The 18,600-nt window shown below is 43.1% G+C and overlaps 1 protein-coding gene across 1 annotated transcript in view; it reads right to left on the bottom strand.

The window, feature by feature from the left end:
* Positions 1–18,600, bottom strand: part of SMOC1 (SPARC related modular calcium binding 1) — a 94,092-nt gene that overhangs the window by 35,286 nt on the left and 40,206 nt on the right. Inside the window, exons 6-7 of the mRNA XM_015407974.1 lie at positions 15,440–15,496; positions 11,009–11,089 (exon numbers count right to left, since the gene is read on the bottom strand). Coding sequence (XP_015263460.1) covers positions 11,009–11,089; positions 15,440–15,496 — 138 coding nt within the window. The remainder of the gene's footprint in view (positions 1–11,008; positions 11,090–15,439; positions 15,497–18,600) is intronic.

Raw genomic sequence — 18,600 nt, 5'->3', positions numbered from 1 at the left:
TTTTTGGAAGTCACCGGAGGCTGCCATGGAAGGAGGAAGTGGAAAAGAGCAACTACTGTTAGTGTCTTCCACTCACAGTTTGTAAGGTTCTTCATCACATAGTTTTTACAAAATTAGTATTGAGTTGAAGCTACTTACTATTTTTCACTAACATTTTCAACAGTGCTGAAAAATGCCTTCCATCACTATTGCCACTCTGAGAAAAGTTTTGCTTATTTATTCAGTTCACCCTCACTTGCCCCCCATGACATAATCACTCATCCAAATCTGATTGGCAATGTAGCATCATGATGTCATCCTATTCACTATTCTATTCACTATTGCCTGTTTGGACAGGATTTAGGAAGGACAAAGCAGTAGCAGTTGAAGAGGAAAAAGTGTCCATGGGATATGTGGGGGGGTGTATATGTGTATATATAAAAACACATTGTCCAAGAGGTAGTTTACTATGAGTGAGCTCTATTAGTAGGATGATAAAGGAGTGGAGGGAAAAAAATACAGAGAGTGGAAGGGAAAGAATCAAACAGGACATGTAAGAACAATCCACAGTTCACTTAACATTGCTTCCAATTAGAGTTCAAACTATAGACTCCAGGAATGCCCACTGACCACTCCAACTGGGAATGAATTGGTTTGCACCATAAGCAATTTTAACAAAATGAATGCAATTTAATATCTATACAAAAATAAACTAAAATAGCTCAAAATATAACAACCATAAAACAATAACTAAATACATAAACTTCAGTCATGTTTTGACACCAAAGTCATCTTCCATGTTCAACCTAATATTAATATTTGCAAAATTAAAAATTCTGCTGAATCTACATCTAATGTTTATGAACAATTTACAAGGATCTTTTGAAATACTCATAATAACATCCACAAGGCAGTCCAAAAAGTAGCATATGACAACTATAAATGATTAATTTAAAGTATGTTCAACTTCTGTTCCAACAAAGTGTGGTTTGTAATAACCACCATATAACAAACCTATTTTATTTAATAAAGCTGGGAACTCAAAGCATTCCTCCCCTCCCCCCCAAAAAAAGTCTCAGAGAGAGAAAAATCAAAATAAGGGAAAAGGCCATTTTTAATACAGTCCTAAACAGAATTACACCCTTCTAAATCCATTTACATCAATGTGCTTAGAAGGCTATAGTCTGGTTTAGGATTATAGGATTAAAAAATCTATATATTCCAGCAAAAAAAATAATTTTTTTTAGTGAAATGGATAAAAAAGACACAAGATTTCAAATTAAAAGTTGCCTGTTCAAGATCCCTGTGAACCTGCCCCTGCTCCTCCAGTAACATCAGGAAAGCCAAAAGATGCCACATGATGAAAACTGAGGTTCCTGCTACCACTCCTCATGCTTCAAGGGAAACTTCACAGTGTAAAGACATTGTGTGGTACACTTTGTTTTACTACACATTTTTAGGGCTACTTCACATGCTAAAAAGTCCTTTGCTGGTGGATGACCCAGGGGCTTTGCATCAGACATTCAGTGGGAGTTTTGTGTCTCCCTGACCCACACATCCATGGTAGAAGAAACTTTAACTTCCCTCTGCGCCATTTTGGCTTCCTCGAAACACTCCATACAAACCATTATTTGCTCTGTTTGCAAAATCATATTCCTCCTGTATGCAAGTTTCACAACAGTCAATAGCAGTTCCATAGGGCAATTTGAAGAAACAAAAATGGCATGGGGGGGAGGGGAGAAGGCTGAAACTACTTACACCTGCACATCACAGTCACGAGGTGAAAATAGCATGCAGGGGTTTGGGTGGCACAAAACTCCCATTGTAGTAAAGGAAATACTTATTTACATAACAAATGACTAAAATGTGGGATTTGATGGCCACACACATAGACAACTTTAAAAGCGGTTAGGCAGATCCACGGAAGGCAGGTCCATCAGAGGCAACTAGCCATGGTGACTCAGGGGGGAACCTCCACATTCAGAGGCAGTTAGCCTCTGAGTCCCAGTGCCAGGAGGCAACATCAGGGAAAGGTCTGGGTCTCTATGCCCTGTTGTTGTCCCTCCATAGAAATGGGTTGGCCACTGTGTGAGACAGGAAGTTGGACTAGATGGACCACTGGTCAGATCCAGCAGGGCTCTTCTTATGTTCTTATGTACTAGTATTTATACACTGTGAAGTATTATTGTTGTATTTTTTTACCACCATGAGCTGCTCCATTCAGCTTTTATGCTTCAGGCAGTAAAATATCTTGTGTTATCCCTGAAAACAGCATACAAGGCACAAAAATGTTAAAGCTGAAACATTTAGACATGGAGATATAAACAATCCTCCATCTTTGCCAAACAAAAAAACCATTCATGCACTCAAAGAAATGACAGGCCAACTGAACCAGTGTGGGAAACAGGCATTCTTGAAGCTTGGAAGCTGCAGGTGAGGGAAGACCCACAGTCCCTCTTTACACTCGAAGAGCAACACCAGCTGAGCAAACACCAGGGAAAATATATGGATCAGACTTTGTCCTCACTTCTCTTATACAACAACAACACCTGCACTTCTCATGGCATACCACTCGGGGTAGAATAGTAACCCTTGAAGGGTTTTGCTTTTTTGAAGACAAATAATGGAAAATATTTGTAAAAAAAACCTCTTCTGTATTCCAAATTCAGCTTTCAAAGTTCAATGGTTTTGCCTTCGATTCAAGAGAAGAAAATTCCTCTCCCAAGTTTACGGCGCACAGCACTTTTGTGCAGAGGATGTTTTCTTTCTCCGGTTGTGTGTTACTCTTTGCCACCTAGTGCATTTCACTCTGCTGTCCTCCTAACAGTACAAGCCTAAGTAAAATGGGCTGTGAATGTATAACTCCGCTTAGGAGTGCACTATGTTAGATCTGCAGTTAAATGGAAACCAAATCATACACCAGTTTGCAGTGCCCACAAATTATTTGATTTAAAGTAGATAACGTGGAGCCTCACATAAGTCCAGCAGAAACTTTCAAAACTCCTTGGACAGAACCCACCTGAAGTCTGTTCTATATGAAATGAAAAGTATACTAGATCTACTCCTTCTTATGCTGAATCAGGGTGTATTTTCACTTTAACCCAGGCCATCATAAATATAACCATTTGAGGTATGCATCTGAAACATTTCTCCATGTTTTATCCCATTGCTTTCAGTACTCAGCATAACGGCCTGTATCCAGCCATAGAGTTAAGAAATCTTAAGTGTCCTAATGTTTCCTAAGAGGGAGAGGCAATTTCTCCTAATTCTCTCTTCATCCACTGCCCACTGAATCTACCCCCCCAAATTGGCAGAGATCACTGCCCTCTCTCTAAAAGTGCCCTTAAGTGTTCAGCATGTGTTTGGATACAGTTCAATTTCTAACTGATTTTCTAAATGCAGGCTCAATGTATTATGTAGCTATCAAGTGGAGCACTGAGCTGAACGGGAAGCTCCGGTGCCTGCAGGTTTTTCTGATTCTTCTGTGCATCTCAGAGGGTCCTAAACTCAATTATACCCTCTGCCTGAGTTGTCTGAAAAGAGAAGGCTGCTCAGAGTTCTTGATGGACCTTCTCTCCCCATATGTTCCCATGTGTACCAACTACTGGCTGTGCCCCCACACAAGGCAATCTATCCGTCATTCACCAGCACCCACAAATTTTCCAGTATAGCGCCTGCCTTGTAGCATGGGCTTGCTGAGGAGGTGAATGGAGTGCTGTCACTAGAAATTTTCAGGAGGTGTTGCAAGCCTATTGCATAAGCTAAAGCTTTAATTTGGATATAGATGGCGGACATTGGGGAATGGGGTTATTTGGGCTTTATTCGGTACGTTTTAAATTGTGATTTGTAAACTGACTTGAGCCACTAGGAAAGGTGGGATATGAATACTTTAATTAGTAAATACCATTAAAATGCTTAAATGCTGTCACCCAGGACAGATAAATGACAATCACTCATGCAAAATGGGTCCTAGACCATGAAAATGTATGCTACAATAAATTTGTTAGACTAAGGTATCCTAAGGTTTCTGTTGCTTTGGCATCAACTGTCTACCATGACTACCTTTCTGGAATTTCTCATGTTTATTCTGTCATGCTGGTGAGCAGCAGGACTGATCTATATTTGGGGTATTATGTATAGCATATAACAAGTGAAGAGAACATGCTTGCTACTACCTACATCATTGCTGTATATGTACACAGAACACAGTTTGGGGAGGCAGCAGCAGTATCAAATTACCAATTACGCTCCCCCTTGCTTCTCCTTCCTCTCCCTTCCTCCCCTCAAGTACCAGTGCAGTTTGGAAAGCTTTGAGTCAAGATCCAATTTGCCAAGACATCTGAATGCAGACAGAATGTTATTTGTTTCCACTCCACAAACTGGGATTCTAGAGAAGTCTACCCAAGTTTGAGATACAGAACCTTGATTTGTGGCAAATTAACCACTGCTTAACAAACATAAAATTGAGCAAACTCTGGAGGACAGCGGAAGACAGGAGGGCCTGGTGTGATGTGGTCCATGGGGTCGCGAAGAGTCGGACTCGACTGTGTGGCGGAAGAACAACAACAATACGCTTAGCTGCACTGGTTGAAGAATTTGATTCTATCATTTCTCCCCACCTCCAACACCAAAGGCTGTCCATGGGGTTCCACTAAAGTGCTTTGACATTTCATCCTCACTTTTCATGACACCTTGTTTCCCCTGCCACCTTGCTGCTCTCTCCACCTCTCTCCTTTTCCCCTCTTGCCCCCCCTCCCGTGTGCCTTAGAAGCAGCCGTGGGGGTTACAGCTATGACTTTGTGCCTGGAGTCATTTGTTTTCTTTCTTTGGAGGCAGGAGAGAGACTGAATTCTTTAGGAATGATTTATCACATGGCAGCAGGGGCGAACCTCATTTATTTGTCTAGCTGCATATGGTTTTACCACCTATGATTGCACACTGATTATTATATGGTGTTATTTTTCCCAGTTGTATACTTTGCACCTTTTCATAAGGTTAGATTAACTGGTCCCCAGTGGCATGTTATTCATTATTTGGTTTGCCAGCTGTCTGGAAGGGATTAGGCTCTTGGCTCTTCCCTTCACTCCGTCTCTTCAGATATACCTGGCTCCAGATGAGTCAACCTGAAGTTCCTATTCACCGATGATATACCACATCAATTCTAATTCTGTTAGATTTGCCACTGAAGCTTTACAAAAATGGATTGAACTCTGATGTTCCATCGCTTCCAGTGACAGTTCCACATTCCCATCCAAAATCTTTCATCCCAGCAATGAAACTGCTTGTAACTCATGCTTATGTAAAGGAGTATTATGTATTCTAATACCATTTGCATCCCCTGGGAATCTGAATCTTTTTGTAATGCCTAAGAATCTTGGACAGGTTTTCTTTTTGGGAAATCACATAATGATCCAAAACAGCAACTTTTGTGTTTATTTTCACCTTGGGATTTTTGGGATGCACACCCCTTGTGTCTATATATTTATAAGCGTGAATAGGGCTTGTAACTGAAAGACTACTGAAGGTATGGCAGGATGAACAGAATCAGTCAAAATTAAAAGAGGGATATGGTTTTTTCCAGAGAAAACTGCAGATCAGGGAGCTAAAAATAGGATTCCCCTGTGAGTTTTGCACAAGCTTATTCCCAACAGAATCTAGGTACGATCTCCATGCTTCGATCAAGAAGAGCAGTAAGAACAGCCACTGTATGCAGAAATAACATTTATTTTAATGACGCTTTCCATGGTGAGAATTTGATGAAGGAATTCGGTTCAAGAAGGGAATAAGGAAGAGAAACTGAAGGGATGTATCAAGGGTTCTCCTGACATTAAGCATCTGGATAAATAACTTGCTAAGAACATTTCTCTAGGATTCATCTGCTAGTTTTTCTTCAGAGTCCTAGATACCCAAGAATATGCTTATTTTGATGGTATCACTTCAGAGTTATTTCACAGTACTCGGTTCTAAAACAGCAACATGGTTCAGAATGACAGGGGTGGTCATCTGGAACCCCGAGCAAAAGTGCAGGATGGGGCCTCAGAAAGACTGCTGCCCCCACCCAACCTGTGCCAAGCAACCATGAAGGATGGCTGGCTGCCTGAACCCTGGATGGAGTGCGCCTAAGCAGCTACCACTACATCAGGTGCCTGAGCCCCACATGGCATACACATAAGCACCTGTCACCATGAATGGACAGCCCAAGCCCTAAACAAGACAGGTGTCAAAGAGCTACAAGAGCCTGCTCCTTTTCTTCCTTTGCCTGGGGCCATGGCAGTTACTTTCTCCCAGTAGGGGGCCTGGAACAGCAGCCTCTGTTGCCCACAGGGGCTAAGACAACCCTTGCTGACTGAGAATCAGGCCCATAGCCAGAATTTTTTTTATCCTGGGGGCTCTAGGGTTCGGGGGGGCTATTGGTGCCAGGGGGTTTAATTTAAAATAAAAATTTAAACCCAGGGCAAGTCTTCTCCCTGCTTGCTAGCAGGGAGAAGACTTAGGGGCCGGCAACCATGGCCACCCCCTCTCTTCCCCCGCCAGCCAACTGAGCAGAGAGGGGGTTTGTAGGGGAAGAGAGGGGAAGCTGCGTGACCTCCATTGCCAGCCATGGAGTCTTCTTCCTGCTAGCACTTCCTGCTAGACTCCACCAGCAAGGGAGGAGGGAAATCTTGTGGGGCTGTCCCGTTAAGGGGGTCTGAGCCCCCAATAGCCCCACCATAGCTACGGGCCAGCTGAGAATCCTCCTGAAGTTGGGAGAATTGCTAATCTCGATGAGCAATCCATCTTACTCAGCAGTTTGAGGCTTCAGCTACCTTGTCTCATTCAAAGCAGTACATTAACACAAATTTGCTAGCCTTTTAAAAGCAGTTTGGTGTTTCTTTGCTCACTGACACACTTTCACATGGGCTTTTGGAAGCTTGAGCTTTGGTAAAAGCTCCTTCAAATGGCCTGACAGCCAGTTGCCTTCCTCTTGATATCAGTACCCTAACCCCAGCAACCCAGGCCTTTGCTCCCTGGGAGATCACAACGTGGTTCATGCTAAACCCAGACACATGAGAAGAATGATTACAGCAATGTCACTTCCAGGGAAAGTGGGGCTACACAATGTTCACCAGCTCATCCCAGTTCTGCTCCCTTAACCTCCCAAAATAAAACCCAATTAAACTGAATCAAAGATGTATGGGGGGGGGCACAACAAGCAGTAGGAGCAGGAACATGGCTTCTAGATTACTTCTAGGTTAGGGTTGCCAAGTTGTTTTCAAGACCCAGTGGGGGACTCCTGTTTGGTGTCTGTAGTGCGCGCGAAGCGCGCGCGCCGCACACACATCACCCAGAAGTGACGTGATGACGCTGGGCACCCTGGGGGCGGGGCCACGACCATCTGAGGGAAAAACATAGAGTTTTCCCTCAGATGACCGTGCCCCCGCCCCCAGCGTGCCCGTCGTCGTCACGTCACTTCCAGGTGACGTCCACGTCCGCGTGGTGGGGGGCCGGATCCGGCGGTGGTGGGGAACGGGCCTCTGGGGCGGGGGTTTCCCCACCCCCCGGGGGGACTTTGCAAGCCTATTCTAGGTGTATGTATTAACTCCTTGGAATACCAACCCATAAAGGGTAGGTTCTTCCATCAACTTTTCTATGCCAATCTTTTGTTTCTGTTTTCTCCTCAAGCCTCATAGTTTCCCCACCAGGCCTGTAGCCAGGAAATTTTTAGTGGGGGGGGGGCACTGGGGAAACTGGTGGTGCATGGCATCACTAAATAATAAATAAATAAAATTAAAAGCCCCAGGATGAGCAAGTGCACACACCAAAGAGTGAGCGCATACCTGAAGGGGAAGGAAAGCCTGGCAGAAAAGTTTGCTGTGGCAGCAGTGCAAGAGAGAGAGAGACTTACCTTGTCCTTGCGGGGCTGACTGGGGAGAGACTGGCGCAGGTCCCTGGCTGGCTGGCCAGCTTCCACATTCCTGGCTTCCCCCCTTCCTTCACCGGTGCCTCCCTGCCCGCCTTCTTTCTGGGGAGGTGTTGCTGCTGCTGCCGCTGCTGCCGGTCTCAGCTCAGTGGCTCCAGACAAAAAGCAAAGCGGGCAGTGGGGGCTGCATGCCATGTGCGAGGCTCACCAGCACTGGCAGTGGAAAGGGTAGCTGGGGGATGTGGTGCCGGCTCTTCGACACCCCGCCAGACCTGATGCACATTTGCTCCATGGGAAGCCAGCCTGAGGAGTGAGAGCATGGGAGCCAGCCAAGGAGTGAGCGTGCTGCCCACCCACCTGCCTCCCTGCCTGCCTGGGAGCAAGAATGTAGGCTGGGCTGTTTGCGTCATAGTGGCGGCAGCAGCAGAAGCCAAGTGCCTGGAGCCAGCCTGGCCACTTGCCCGCCGCTGCCACTTTCCACCTGGAAATACCACCCTGCGGGCCCCTGAGCCCCACCAACCCTTAGCAGCAACACTGGAGCTCCCTTCAGCATGGCAAGGGCAGGGTGCTAGCATGGCACACCACAGTGTGATTTAAAAGGATCTCAAAGTTAACTGGATTTAAAGGTTTGGGGGGGGGGAACCCACGATTTTCAGAAAAGAAAAGCTGTGGGGTGTGGAGGAAGAGTTGGGGCATGGCCACAATATGTCCCACCATGGCTATGGGCCTGTTCCCCACATTTCCCAGCTGCTTGTCAGTTGTCCCATAAGGTCTTTGTTCATCCTCCCATGCAGTTTGCTAGGCCATTTGTAATTCACACACCTTCAGTCTCCGCTACCAAAGCATTACTAAGGCTAATTCACTAAACAAGTGACGGTGATAATAATGATGATGGTGGCATCATGGTATACTCCCTTGTTTCATATGGTGACATCAAGTGGGAAAATTTAATTAGACCTATAGACCTGGGGCAGAGTTGTTGGTCTGATACTCAAGAAGGACTGGGGAGTGGTAGATCTTAGAGCAACCTTCTCCTAAGATGACAATAGCATACTGTCCTTCTTACATGACCTTGTACGGCAGAGAAGAGATCCCCTGTCTTTCTTACATGAACTTGTACAACAGTGAATAAATCCCAAAGCAGTTCACAGAGAAACACATCCACATACATTTCTTAACAATTTGGGCTTTGAGTACTGTAATTTTTAAAAGCAGATATTTGGAGTTCTGTATGCTTAGTAAAAGCCCTCTCTGCCTGCTGAAGATTTTATATTACAAAGCAGGAAGCAAAGCTACTCAAAAGTTTTCTAGGGGCCAAAAAAAACCCAACCCAGAGTAAAGTGGCATGGAACTGGCATATACCCAAGAGACAGCTTTTAAAAATAAACATCAAGGTTGGGTTGTTGTTTTAAAAAAAGACACACATGAAAACCTGTCTTCAGCTGCTAACCTTAATAAATTACTCATTCTTCTTTTTAAATAACGTCATGTACAAACCACCAGTTACTGCAACGTATTTGCTACTGCTGGCTTTCCCAGAGCTGTTTATATTTCCATTTATCCACTCATTACATCATCCTGTGGTTTTCTTAAAGGTTGCCAGGGTAGGTTGAATACATGGTTGGAATCTCTCTTTAGCCAAAACCAAATAATTCTGTACTGTGAAGTGATCTAGGTAAAGCCCACTCTTTGCAGTGAAGGAACCATCACAATGTACCATGCTGAAGATGCGCTTTTCTATTAGGTTTATTTTCCTGGAAAACATCAACTTTTGCAGGCACTGCCTTTACACTGGCCTTATAATGGGTGGCACCAGTAGTAACCACTGTATTATGGGAAGGTTAAAAAATTAGAAGGAGCAGGAAGACACCACCAGTGACTGAAATGCCTCACCTCTTGCACATTAACTTCACCAGTAGAGCCTACAAGAAAAAAAGCACTATATTAAGTTTTCCTGATGCCTCTGGAATCTTACACTGTGATCAACTGCCCATCAGGAGGTGTTCTTGGAGACCAACAACACATTCTAATGTCGGTTGGGTGGCGGAGGGGGGTGCCAATCTCACTGCAAACTGCTAAGAAGCATTACCAAAGAGGGCAAGACTCCTATTAATCAATGGCCTATCCTACAGCTCAGGGCAGGCAGTGAAGGATGCATAGTAAGGACATTAAATTCCATTGGTTGATTTCATCCAGTTCTTGGTGCAGCCACCCAAGTTGCTCAAGGAGCATCCCCACTATAAGGAAAGGCCAGGGCACATGAACAGCAACTGATCAAGAGCTACCCTCATACTGAGAGCTATTTGACTGCTAAAAGTTAGTAGGATAGTCACCATAGTGGGTTTTGCAATTCCATAGGGATTTTATGATCAGCTATGCTTAAATTGCCTGTAATCAATCCCAAATTCTTGTGTTTTCTATTGACCTTCTATTGACCTTCTTTCCTAGGTTTTACTCATAATTCACAACTTTGGAACTGGTATTTTCTCCTCGTCTCTACACTAGCAGAGGCAGGTGAGAAGTGGCGCAAGGAGAGCCAATACGGTACCGTGGCTAGAAATGTTGGAACATGACCCATATTTAAATCTCCATTCAACCATGAAGATCATTATGTGACCTTGGGCCTATCACCAATTCTAAACTTAATATACCTCAGGTAAGCAGACTTCACAAGCATATGTAACATCCCAAACTCCTAGATGACAAGGTGAGACGGAAACTAAAGAAAGATTTGTGAAGTTGCAAGATGGCCTCTCTGACTATGAATGAGGTTTACAGAGTATAGATACTACTTGTTCAGCATATATTGTCAGGCAAACTGTCTATCACATATACCCTGACTGCCCTTTTGTGCTCATTTGAAAGGAATTTCCATATACACACTCAGTCAGACCATAAAGCCCTCATACGGAGCATCAAGAACAGTAGAAAAATCTATGGAAAGGGGGGGGAAAGAAAATAAAGCTCCCATTAGTTGTGGGAGTTTTCCCAGCTGTGGCTATGGATTCTATGCAATGATTTATGAACAGAACAATAATTGCAATAAAGAGGTATAAAGGACAGTGTGGGAAAAGTTAAGATCACCCTTCCTGTCTAAACTTACTTCCCTTTGTAAAAAGCGAACCTTACCTGAATTTTTCATACTGGAACTGTTTAGTTTGGAATCTTTGATGACCAGATGTTTAATCCAAAGCGTGGGAGCTGTAATTTCTGAAACAAAAAGATAGAAGAATATATGCAATTATTTTATTTTATTGTATGTTTTTAATCTGTATTTATGTTGTATGGAAGCCGCCCTGAGCCTGCCTGTGGGGAGGGCGAGGTATAAATCTGATAATAAATAAATAAATAAATACCTTCCATAAAAAGTTTTTCTCCATAATTAATAGTTCCTTTTTTTTAGTTTATTTATCTGCTGCTTGATTTTATCCTTACATTTTCACTGTCATATCTTTGTCATTGTTCACATGTACTAGGTCTCCAGTGGACCATCAACCCATATCTTAATTTTAGTTGATCACATACTTTTTACAATCATTCTTTAAAGGTCCAGAAGGGAATACATGAGAAATAAATAGATCAGGGGTATGGCCAGCAGAAGGAACTGGTGAAGTAGGAAACAACTAAACATTTCATCCAAGAATCTGAAAAACTGATAAATACAGATTCAGATTCTTCCAAAATGAAGACAGGGAAAAATCAGAGGGTGCCCAGTGTTTAGAAAGAGGTGCATTTCCCCCAAAGGAGAAATGTTCCACTGAAGGTAAATGGAATATGGGCAGGGGAAGATCCTTCAATTCTAAAATAGTGTTGTAAAAGAGAGGAGCTTCAGGTTTGAAATCTGAAACTTTTGGATAAATAGGGAGCAACCCAACCTCTTTTCCATAGTTTGTGTTCTCAAGTTGTGTTCCATGGTTGTGTCTTCTTTACTTCAGAGAAGAATGAAGTGACGGGGGCTGGGACTTTGGTGGTGCCCTTCTGCTTCTGTGTGTTTTCTCTGAAGTAAATCCCATTTAATTCCATGGGGCTTTCTTACAAAGCACCATGAATAAACTTTGTTGACTATAGACATTTACTTCTGAGTAGCTCTGCATAGGGCTGTGCATTCTGATGGGGTGTGGAAGAGACACATTAATTCTTGGTGCTGTGGGGTTTTTTAAAATTAAAATTTTAAATTGCCAAAGAATAAATAAATCTGGTAGCCTTTAAGGTTCAACAAGATCTATTTGCTGTGTCTCATGAAGCAATAACCTGCAATCAGATAGTTGTGTTCTTACATCACATAAAAAGCTGTGTATAATTTATGTAAGTACAATAAGTATTTCAACAAATTCCACAATAATAGGCATGTTAAGTAAATGTTTGCTTTGATCCCTTGAGTAATGGTTATAAAATAAGAAAACTTGCAGTTCAAATGGATGAAAACGATGGCTGTCAAAAGCCTACAGTGCAAAATTTGTGTGATGAAATTGTGGGTCACCATATCAAAAAGGTTGGGAACCAGTGGTTTATCTGACAGTGCAGGGGGCTGTTCTTGGAAACAGTAATTGTTTTTTTAATATGGCAAGAATATTGGGTACAGTGAGAGAAAAGAATGTATAATCCATGGATAGCATGGACTGTGTAACTTCTAAGTGGGGTAGGGCTAGCAGGTTCCCACCACTGGCAGGGGTCCTCCACCCCCAGCTCCTGTTTCCTGCTACTGCTTCAGTGGCCAGCAAGAGAACAAAAAGTTTAAAGGATTGCCATTAGCCACCATCATTACATTGCTTCCAGCCTGGAAGTGACATCAGTCCACTTTAGGAATCACTGGAAACTCTATGGTAAAACCAACAATTCCGAGAGCATACTGATATCACTTCTGAGTTTTCCCTGGAAGTGATGTAATGCTATTGGCGGACAGTGGCCACCCCACGTTTCTGCCCCTCCAAGACTCCCCAAGTTGCTAGCTGCTGGCTGGTTACCCCAATGTGGTTTGGATATTGGTGGCATTGTGTCCACCTTGTTTAGTTGCAGCAACTGAAATTCACCCAAGCAATTATGTGTTCCAAAGATATTATATGAATGTCCTACAAAAGAAGTAAAATCTGAATCAGACAGAATGTGGTTAGTTTTACCCGCAAAATATCTTGCAAATAAGTTACAGAATGCCTCTGAGTGATCACAGCCTGGGGGTGGGTTCAGGTAGGAGGATGTGCTGTGCCTAGGATTTATATATGTACAAAATTTCTGCCCTTATCAGGGTCACCAGGGCAGCTAGCAGATTTAAAAACACATCTCACAAATCACTAAAATCAAACAAAATCACATCACCAAAACTATTACAATCAGCTGTTCTTTTTAGTTTTTTGTATGTGTATTTTGTCTTTGTCTTCCCCAGGCTCCATGGCCAAATCTCCAGGCATTTCCCAATTGTCTTGCCTGGAGATTTGGGGGCAGAGCCTAGCGAAGACAGAGTTAGGGGCAGGAAGCTCAGCAGGGATGTTGTGTCACTCTAAGAATTGTGTGACTCATCAGTTCTATGCTATATCATATGAGTTCATCCTCCAAAGCTGCCATCTCCCTCAGGGGAAGTGATCTCCGTTGTCTGGAGAGCAACTGTAATTCTGGGAACATTCCAGGCTCCAACCTGAAGTTGCTAGTTTTAGCTCTGTGGCTCAAAAACTGATCAGGGAGCTGGGAGTTGCTGGGTTTGCCTCTGCACCATTCATTTATCTATTTACAATATAACCCATTCCCCTACTTTGGACAGGATGCATTTCCAAATCAGCAGTATGTGAAATGGTTTATTGTCATAAACCTTCCTCTTGCCCACTCCCACCCCTGTTTTCCCATGCTGAGGGTGGTCAAGAAATCAAGAGGTCTGGTTTATGTTCCTTTAATCACTACCCCCCCCACACACACACACAATAAAACCCTTTCCCCCAACTCCTCTGGTTTGGGATCTTATTCTTTGGGTAGAATCTGTCACCACCAAAGAATTCCTTCCCTTTCCTGTCCCCCCCCAGCTCTCTTGGACACCAGGAGTATCATGCATGAGAAATGAAGGTGTCAGGGCAGGTTTCCCTCCTTTTTCCTTCTGTTCTCCTGTTTTGTTCAGCCAGCACTGTCCCTTCAGTCCTTGGCTGAATCTTGTTGGTATGGGTGAGTGTTTGGGCTGCTTGACTGAGATTCTAAGTAGTCAATTCAAGACTGGTAAGAGAACAGATCTTTAATAACTAAGCATAGCTCCTAATAAAACACAGCTAAATGGGAACAATCAGAAGACAAATAATTAAAGGCGCTATATTAGGCAAAAGAACTAAAAGATGTACTGCCAGCAAAGTCTATACTTACAAAAAGAAACCTCTACATGTGTTTCCCAGGAATGGGTTCAAGAGTTAGAAGCTGGACACAGTCCATCTTTCTGACCTGGAAACAGTCTTGCACCCCCTCCCCAATCTTGATAAGGTGAGTCCCCTAATCTTGAACACATTTCAGGTTGTTTTATTGATTTTCTTTGTTAACCCAATCAAATTTTGGATTGGCAGGGTCCAAGCCTGTTCTTGGCCAATCACTTCAAATGCTTGGATAAGATTTTAGGGTGCCAGAACAGGAAATTAAAGCATTCATCTTGTATCCTTCGATGGCTGTGACAAATGGAGAACATGCGTTCCAGGGTCTATTCCATTCCCAGCCCATCTGCCACCTTATATTTATCTCCTTCCCCTCTTGGGTGGGCTTTAGGATTTAATAGGCCCTCACAAACAAGCCTCTGGTATTCTAAGACACACTTCAGCCTCCCATAACATATATGTCTGTCTATTCCGGAGAACAGATAAGGATAGAAAGGCAATTATGTCAGGGAGAAACTTCACACAGTTCAAACATAAAACCTTCAGAACGGGTTTAGATATGAGTGCAGCTCTCAGGACTGCACAAAAAGTTTTCCAAAGAAAGTTAGTAGATTCACTGACATACAAATGTTGGCACACCTATTTCAGAAGCAGTAAGGCGGTAGGAGCCAAACTTAACACTGGCAGCCTCTACCGCCAAAATTTAGATTCTTCTTTTTGATTACGTTTGAGGTTCCAGCAAAAAGGAAATGACAGAAATAGATTTTGAAACAGCTTTTTATCCCTAAAATACATTTGCTAAGTGATAGTTCAGATGCTCCAAAGTGGCTGTTTTGTTGTCTTATATGTAGATATGGTACCATGTGACCAACTAACTACATAAATTAGATGGTTGTCATCAGTTTCCTTTATTATGGTCAGAAAATGACAATGGACACAGTTCAAAAAAGCATCATTTTCAGACCCGAGAAGAGATCAGAAGCAAAAGAAAAATGTATTAATTACTTACAGTGCTTGTCCTAAGCAGAGTTATACCCTTTTAAAGTTCACTGAAGTCAGTAGGCTTAGAATGGTATAACTGCTTCCCACTGTACAGCACTTGAACTGAACCAAAATGAAAATTTTGTGAGGTGCTGTGGGTGGGGTGGTTTTTTTTGGAATATTTGGAAATATCCAAATATTTTGAGATTGTGGAATCTAGTGGAAGATTATCTGAGGTACTTACCTTCTCCATCAAAAACAGGTTGGGTCTCCATGGTAGGTGTTGGCTTCAAACCATCATCTGAATTGAGAGTTAAAAAGAAACGAAAAGAAACTACCATTATCGAGGTAAATACTATCTACTCTCCAGTACTGTTGAATGATTGGGAGTTTTACATGGCCCGGCCAAGTCCATGAGAAAGAAGATCAAAGAGATATAGGGGGGGAAAGAAAACCAGAAAATAACAACAAAGTTACTTTATGAAATGTGCTTTTTAGAATTAGAAAATATTTGCTATCTCCTATCATCATCACATTACAACCCACCTCCCCCCCAAAAAACATTCCTGTTTTCTTGAAGTACAGATGGCATGGGTTTCTGCACAAGAGAGACAGAGAGAGGTAGGGAATGATGATCTTTAAGATCAGCTGGACCTATCTCACACAGGATAGTCATTCACAGAACCATTTTAGTGTGGCTGTTACATGCCTTTTAGTCACAATAACTAGTCTAATGGACAGGTGGCTCAATCCAGATTTTGAAACATTTTGATGATGAGGTCTTTCTGCATTTGTTACTATATATAAGTAACAAAAAGTTATTCAAAAAGTGAATCAGTGAGTACTTCAGTACAATGTTACCATGTAAATAACAGGTTGCATCTAATGATTCTGTTCTACTGATCAGGGACCTTTTTGCCAGTGTAAGGAGCCACTTCCACTGGCAGAAAGCTCAGAAGAATGGAATTGATGGAGACAAGCCAGTGGTCATGAGTACTGGAACAAGAATCTGGTTGCAAAGTACAAAATCCTTTCAAGTCTTCCCTATTTGATTTGACTGAAAGACATTACTTTCTGAAACTTACCCACAAGGAATTTGGCATCAGTCTCTGTTGTAGAGGCATTAAGCCACAATAATCACAATGATATTATTTCTTATATTTACATGGGCACATCTAACACCAACACAGTTTTAACAGAAGAGTGAACAGAAGAAATGCATTCTTATAGCCTTCCCTTATCCAGAAATTCTCTGTTCCCCAAGAAAAAACAATGGAACATTTCTCATTACAGACTGAACCAAGTGAAATCCATAACAAATGTAAACTTCATGAAAAATAATCAATATTGAAATCTGAGCACACGATGAAGGACATTGGCAGATTCAGGCTTTCCTTGTGAAATCTTCTCCTTCATTCCACGGATGCTTAGGCTTCAAAATCTGGTTCATTGCATGGAGAGTTCCATGCCACAAATGTCTGGATCTAGGGTTTGCTCCAGAGTTTGTCATATGTGCATGCCTGTTTTTGATGATAATGGAATTATGTGCAGGAAGAATGAAAAAGTATCATGGTCAAAAAATAAAGCGGGAGTACCACTGACTTGTTAGAATATAAGAGTGGACACTTACTGCATGCTCTGGTTATGTCACAGTTTTTGTGTCCTCATGCCCTGAGACAAGATATACACAAAGAAATCTCAGTCACATAACCACGATGGATTATAATGAAGTGATATCCAGCATTTAGAAACAGAAATCCTGTCCAGTTTTCATGAACTGGTAAGAGTCAATATTTAAATTTCTAAACAGCAAAACTAGCATCCTTGTGCCCTTCAAAAACCAAAACTCTCCATGAACAGAGCAGGAAGGAGACCAAGGAAAGAAAAGAGTGAATAAAGAAGCATGTAGTTATTTAAAAGTCAATGTAGTACATAAGAACATAAGAAGAGCTCTGCTGGATCAGAAAAATGGCCCATCTAGTCAAGCGTCCTGTATCACGCAGTGGCCAATCAGTTCCTCTGGAGGGCCAACAACACAAACAAGAGGGTGAGACCTTCCCCTGATGTTGCCTCCTGGCTCTGGGATTCAGAGATTGAGTGCCTCTGAACATGGAGGTTCCCCTCAGTCACCATGGCTAGTAGCCACTGATAGACCTGTCCTCTATGAATCTATCTAATCCCCTTTGAAAGCAGTTTATTCCTGTGGCCATCACTACATCCTCTGGCAGTGAATTTCACATTTCAATCACTCTCTGTGTAAAGAAGTATTTCCTTTTGGCCATCCTGAACCTACTGCCCATCTGCTTCATTGGATGCCCTCAAGTCCTACTATTTGTCAGATTTCTCTTTGTCATCTCCCTCCACTCCAAGTATGAGCCTCTTTCAAGTCCCCCCTCAGTTGTCTCTAGGAATGTATGATAGAGGTCAGTATTTGTATGACTGTAACCCTTAATTATTTGTGCTCTTACAGTTCATATCTCAGTTCTACGTCCAAGGCTGGTGCATAGCAACTGAATGGGTCCACAGCAACACCATCATCATCCAGCAATCATGGTACAGCAGTCTTGTATAGAAGCTAAAGATGCACCCCTTGGGAAAAAATTGGTAATTTTTGGATCCAGATATCAGGGAGCTGAAAAATATCAGTATTCCTGGTTATACAGGATCCAAATGCTGGTTTGGTATTTGGAGCTGTTTTGTTGTTTGTGTTTTGGGCGGGGGGGGGTTCCAATATTCTTTGGCTCCATTATTCTTTATGTGGAATCTTTCTGGAGGGCTGGAGGGGCTATTATTTGGATAAATGGAGGAAACAGAGGGTGGTGCTTGGGCGGAGCTCTCGCAACAGCACCCACTGGAATGTGGTGTGCCACAGGGAACAATCCTCTCCCTTATGTTGTTTAATATCTACATGCACCCTCTCACCCAGATTACCCAGAGATATGGGCTGGGTTGTCCCCAGTATGCGGATGGCACCCAGCTATCTACCGATGGACGGCCGCCCGGACTCAGCCCCAGAAGATCCAGACGGGGCTTTACAAGCTGTGGCTGGATGGTTGTGATGGAGCTGACTGGAGTTCAATACATCGAAGACAGAGGTCCTGCACCTGAGTTGCGGGAGGTTGGAAATGGAAATCAGGCTCCCAGCCTTGGATGGGGCTCCATTGGTGCCAGCGGACTCAGCCCCAGAAGATCCGGATGGGGCTTTACAAGCTGTGGCTGGATGGTTGTGATGGAGCTGACTGGAGTTCAATACATCGAAGACAGAGGTCCTGCACCTGAGTTGCGGGAGGTTGGAAATGGAAATCAGGCTCCCAGCCTTGGATGGGGCTCCATTGGTGCCAGCATCAAGGCATCAAGGGTGAAGAGCCTGGGGGTGCTCCTGGATTCCTCCCTTTCCATGGAGGC

This window comes from Gekko japonicus, unplaced genomic scaffold (assembly GCF_001447785.1).
Source record: "Gekko japonicus isolate JY-2015 unplaced genomic scaffold, Gekko_japonicus_V1.1 scaffold1, whole genome shotgun sequence".
NCBI lineage: Eukaryota > Metazoa > Chordata > Lepidosauria > Squamata > Gekkonidae > Gekko > Gekko japonicus.
Note: the sequence above shows the minus strand (reverse complement) of the source record. Positions and strands in the feature narration are given on the sequence as shown.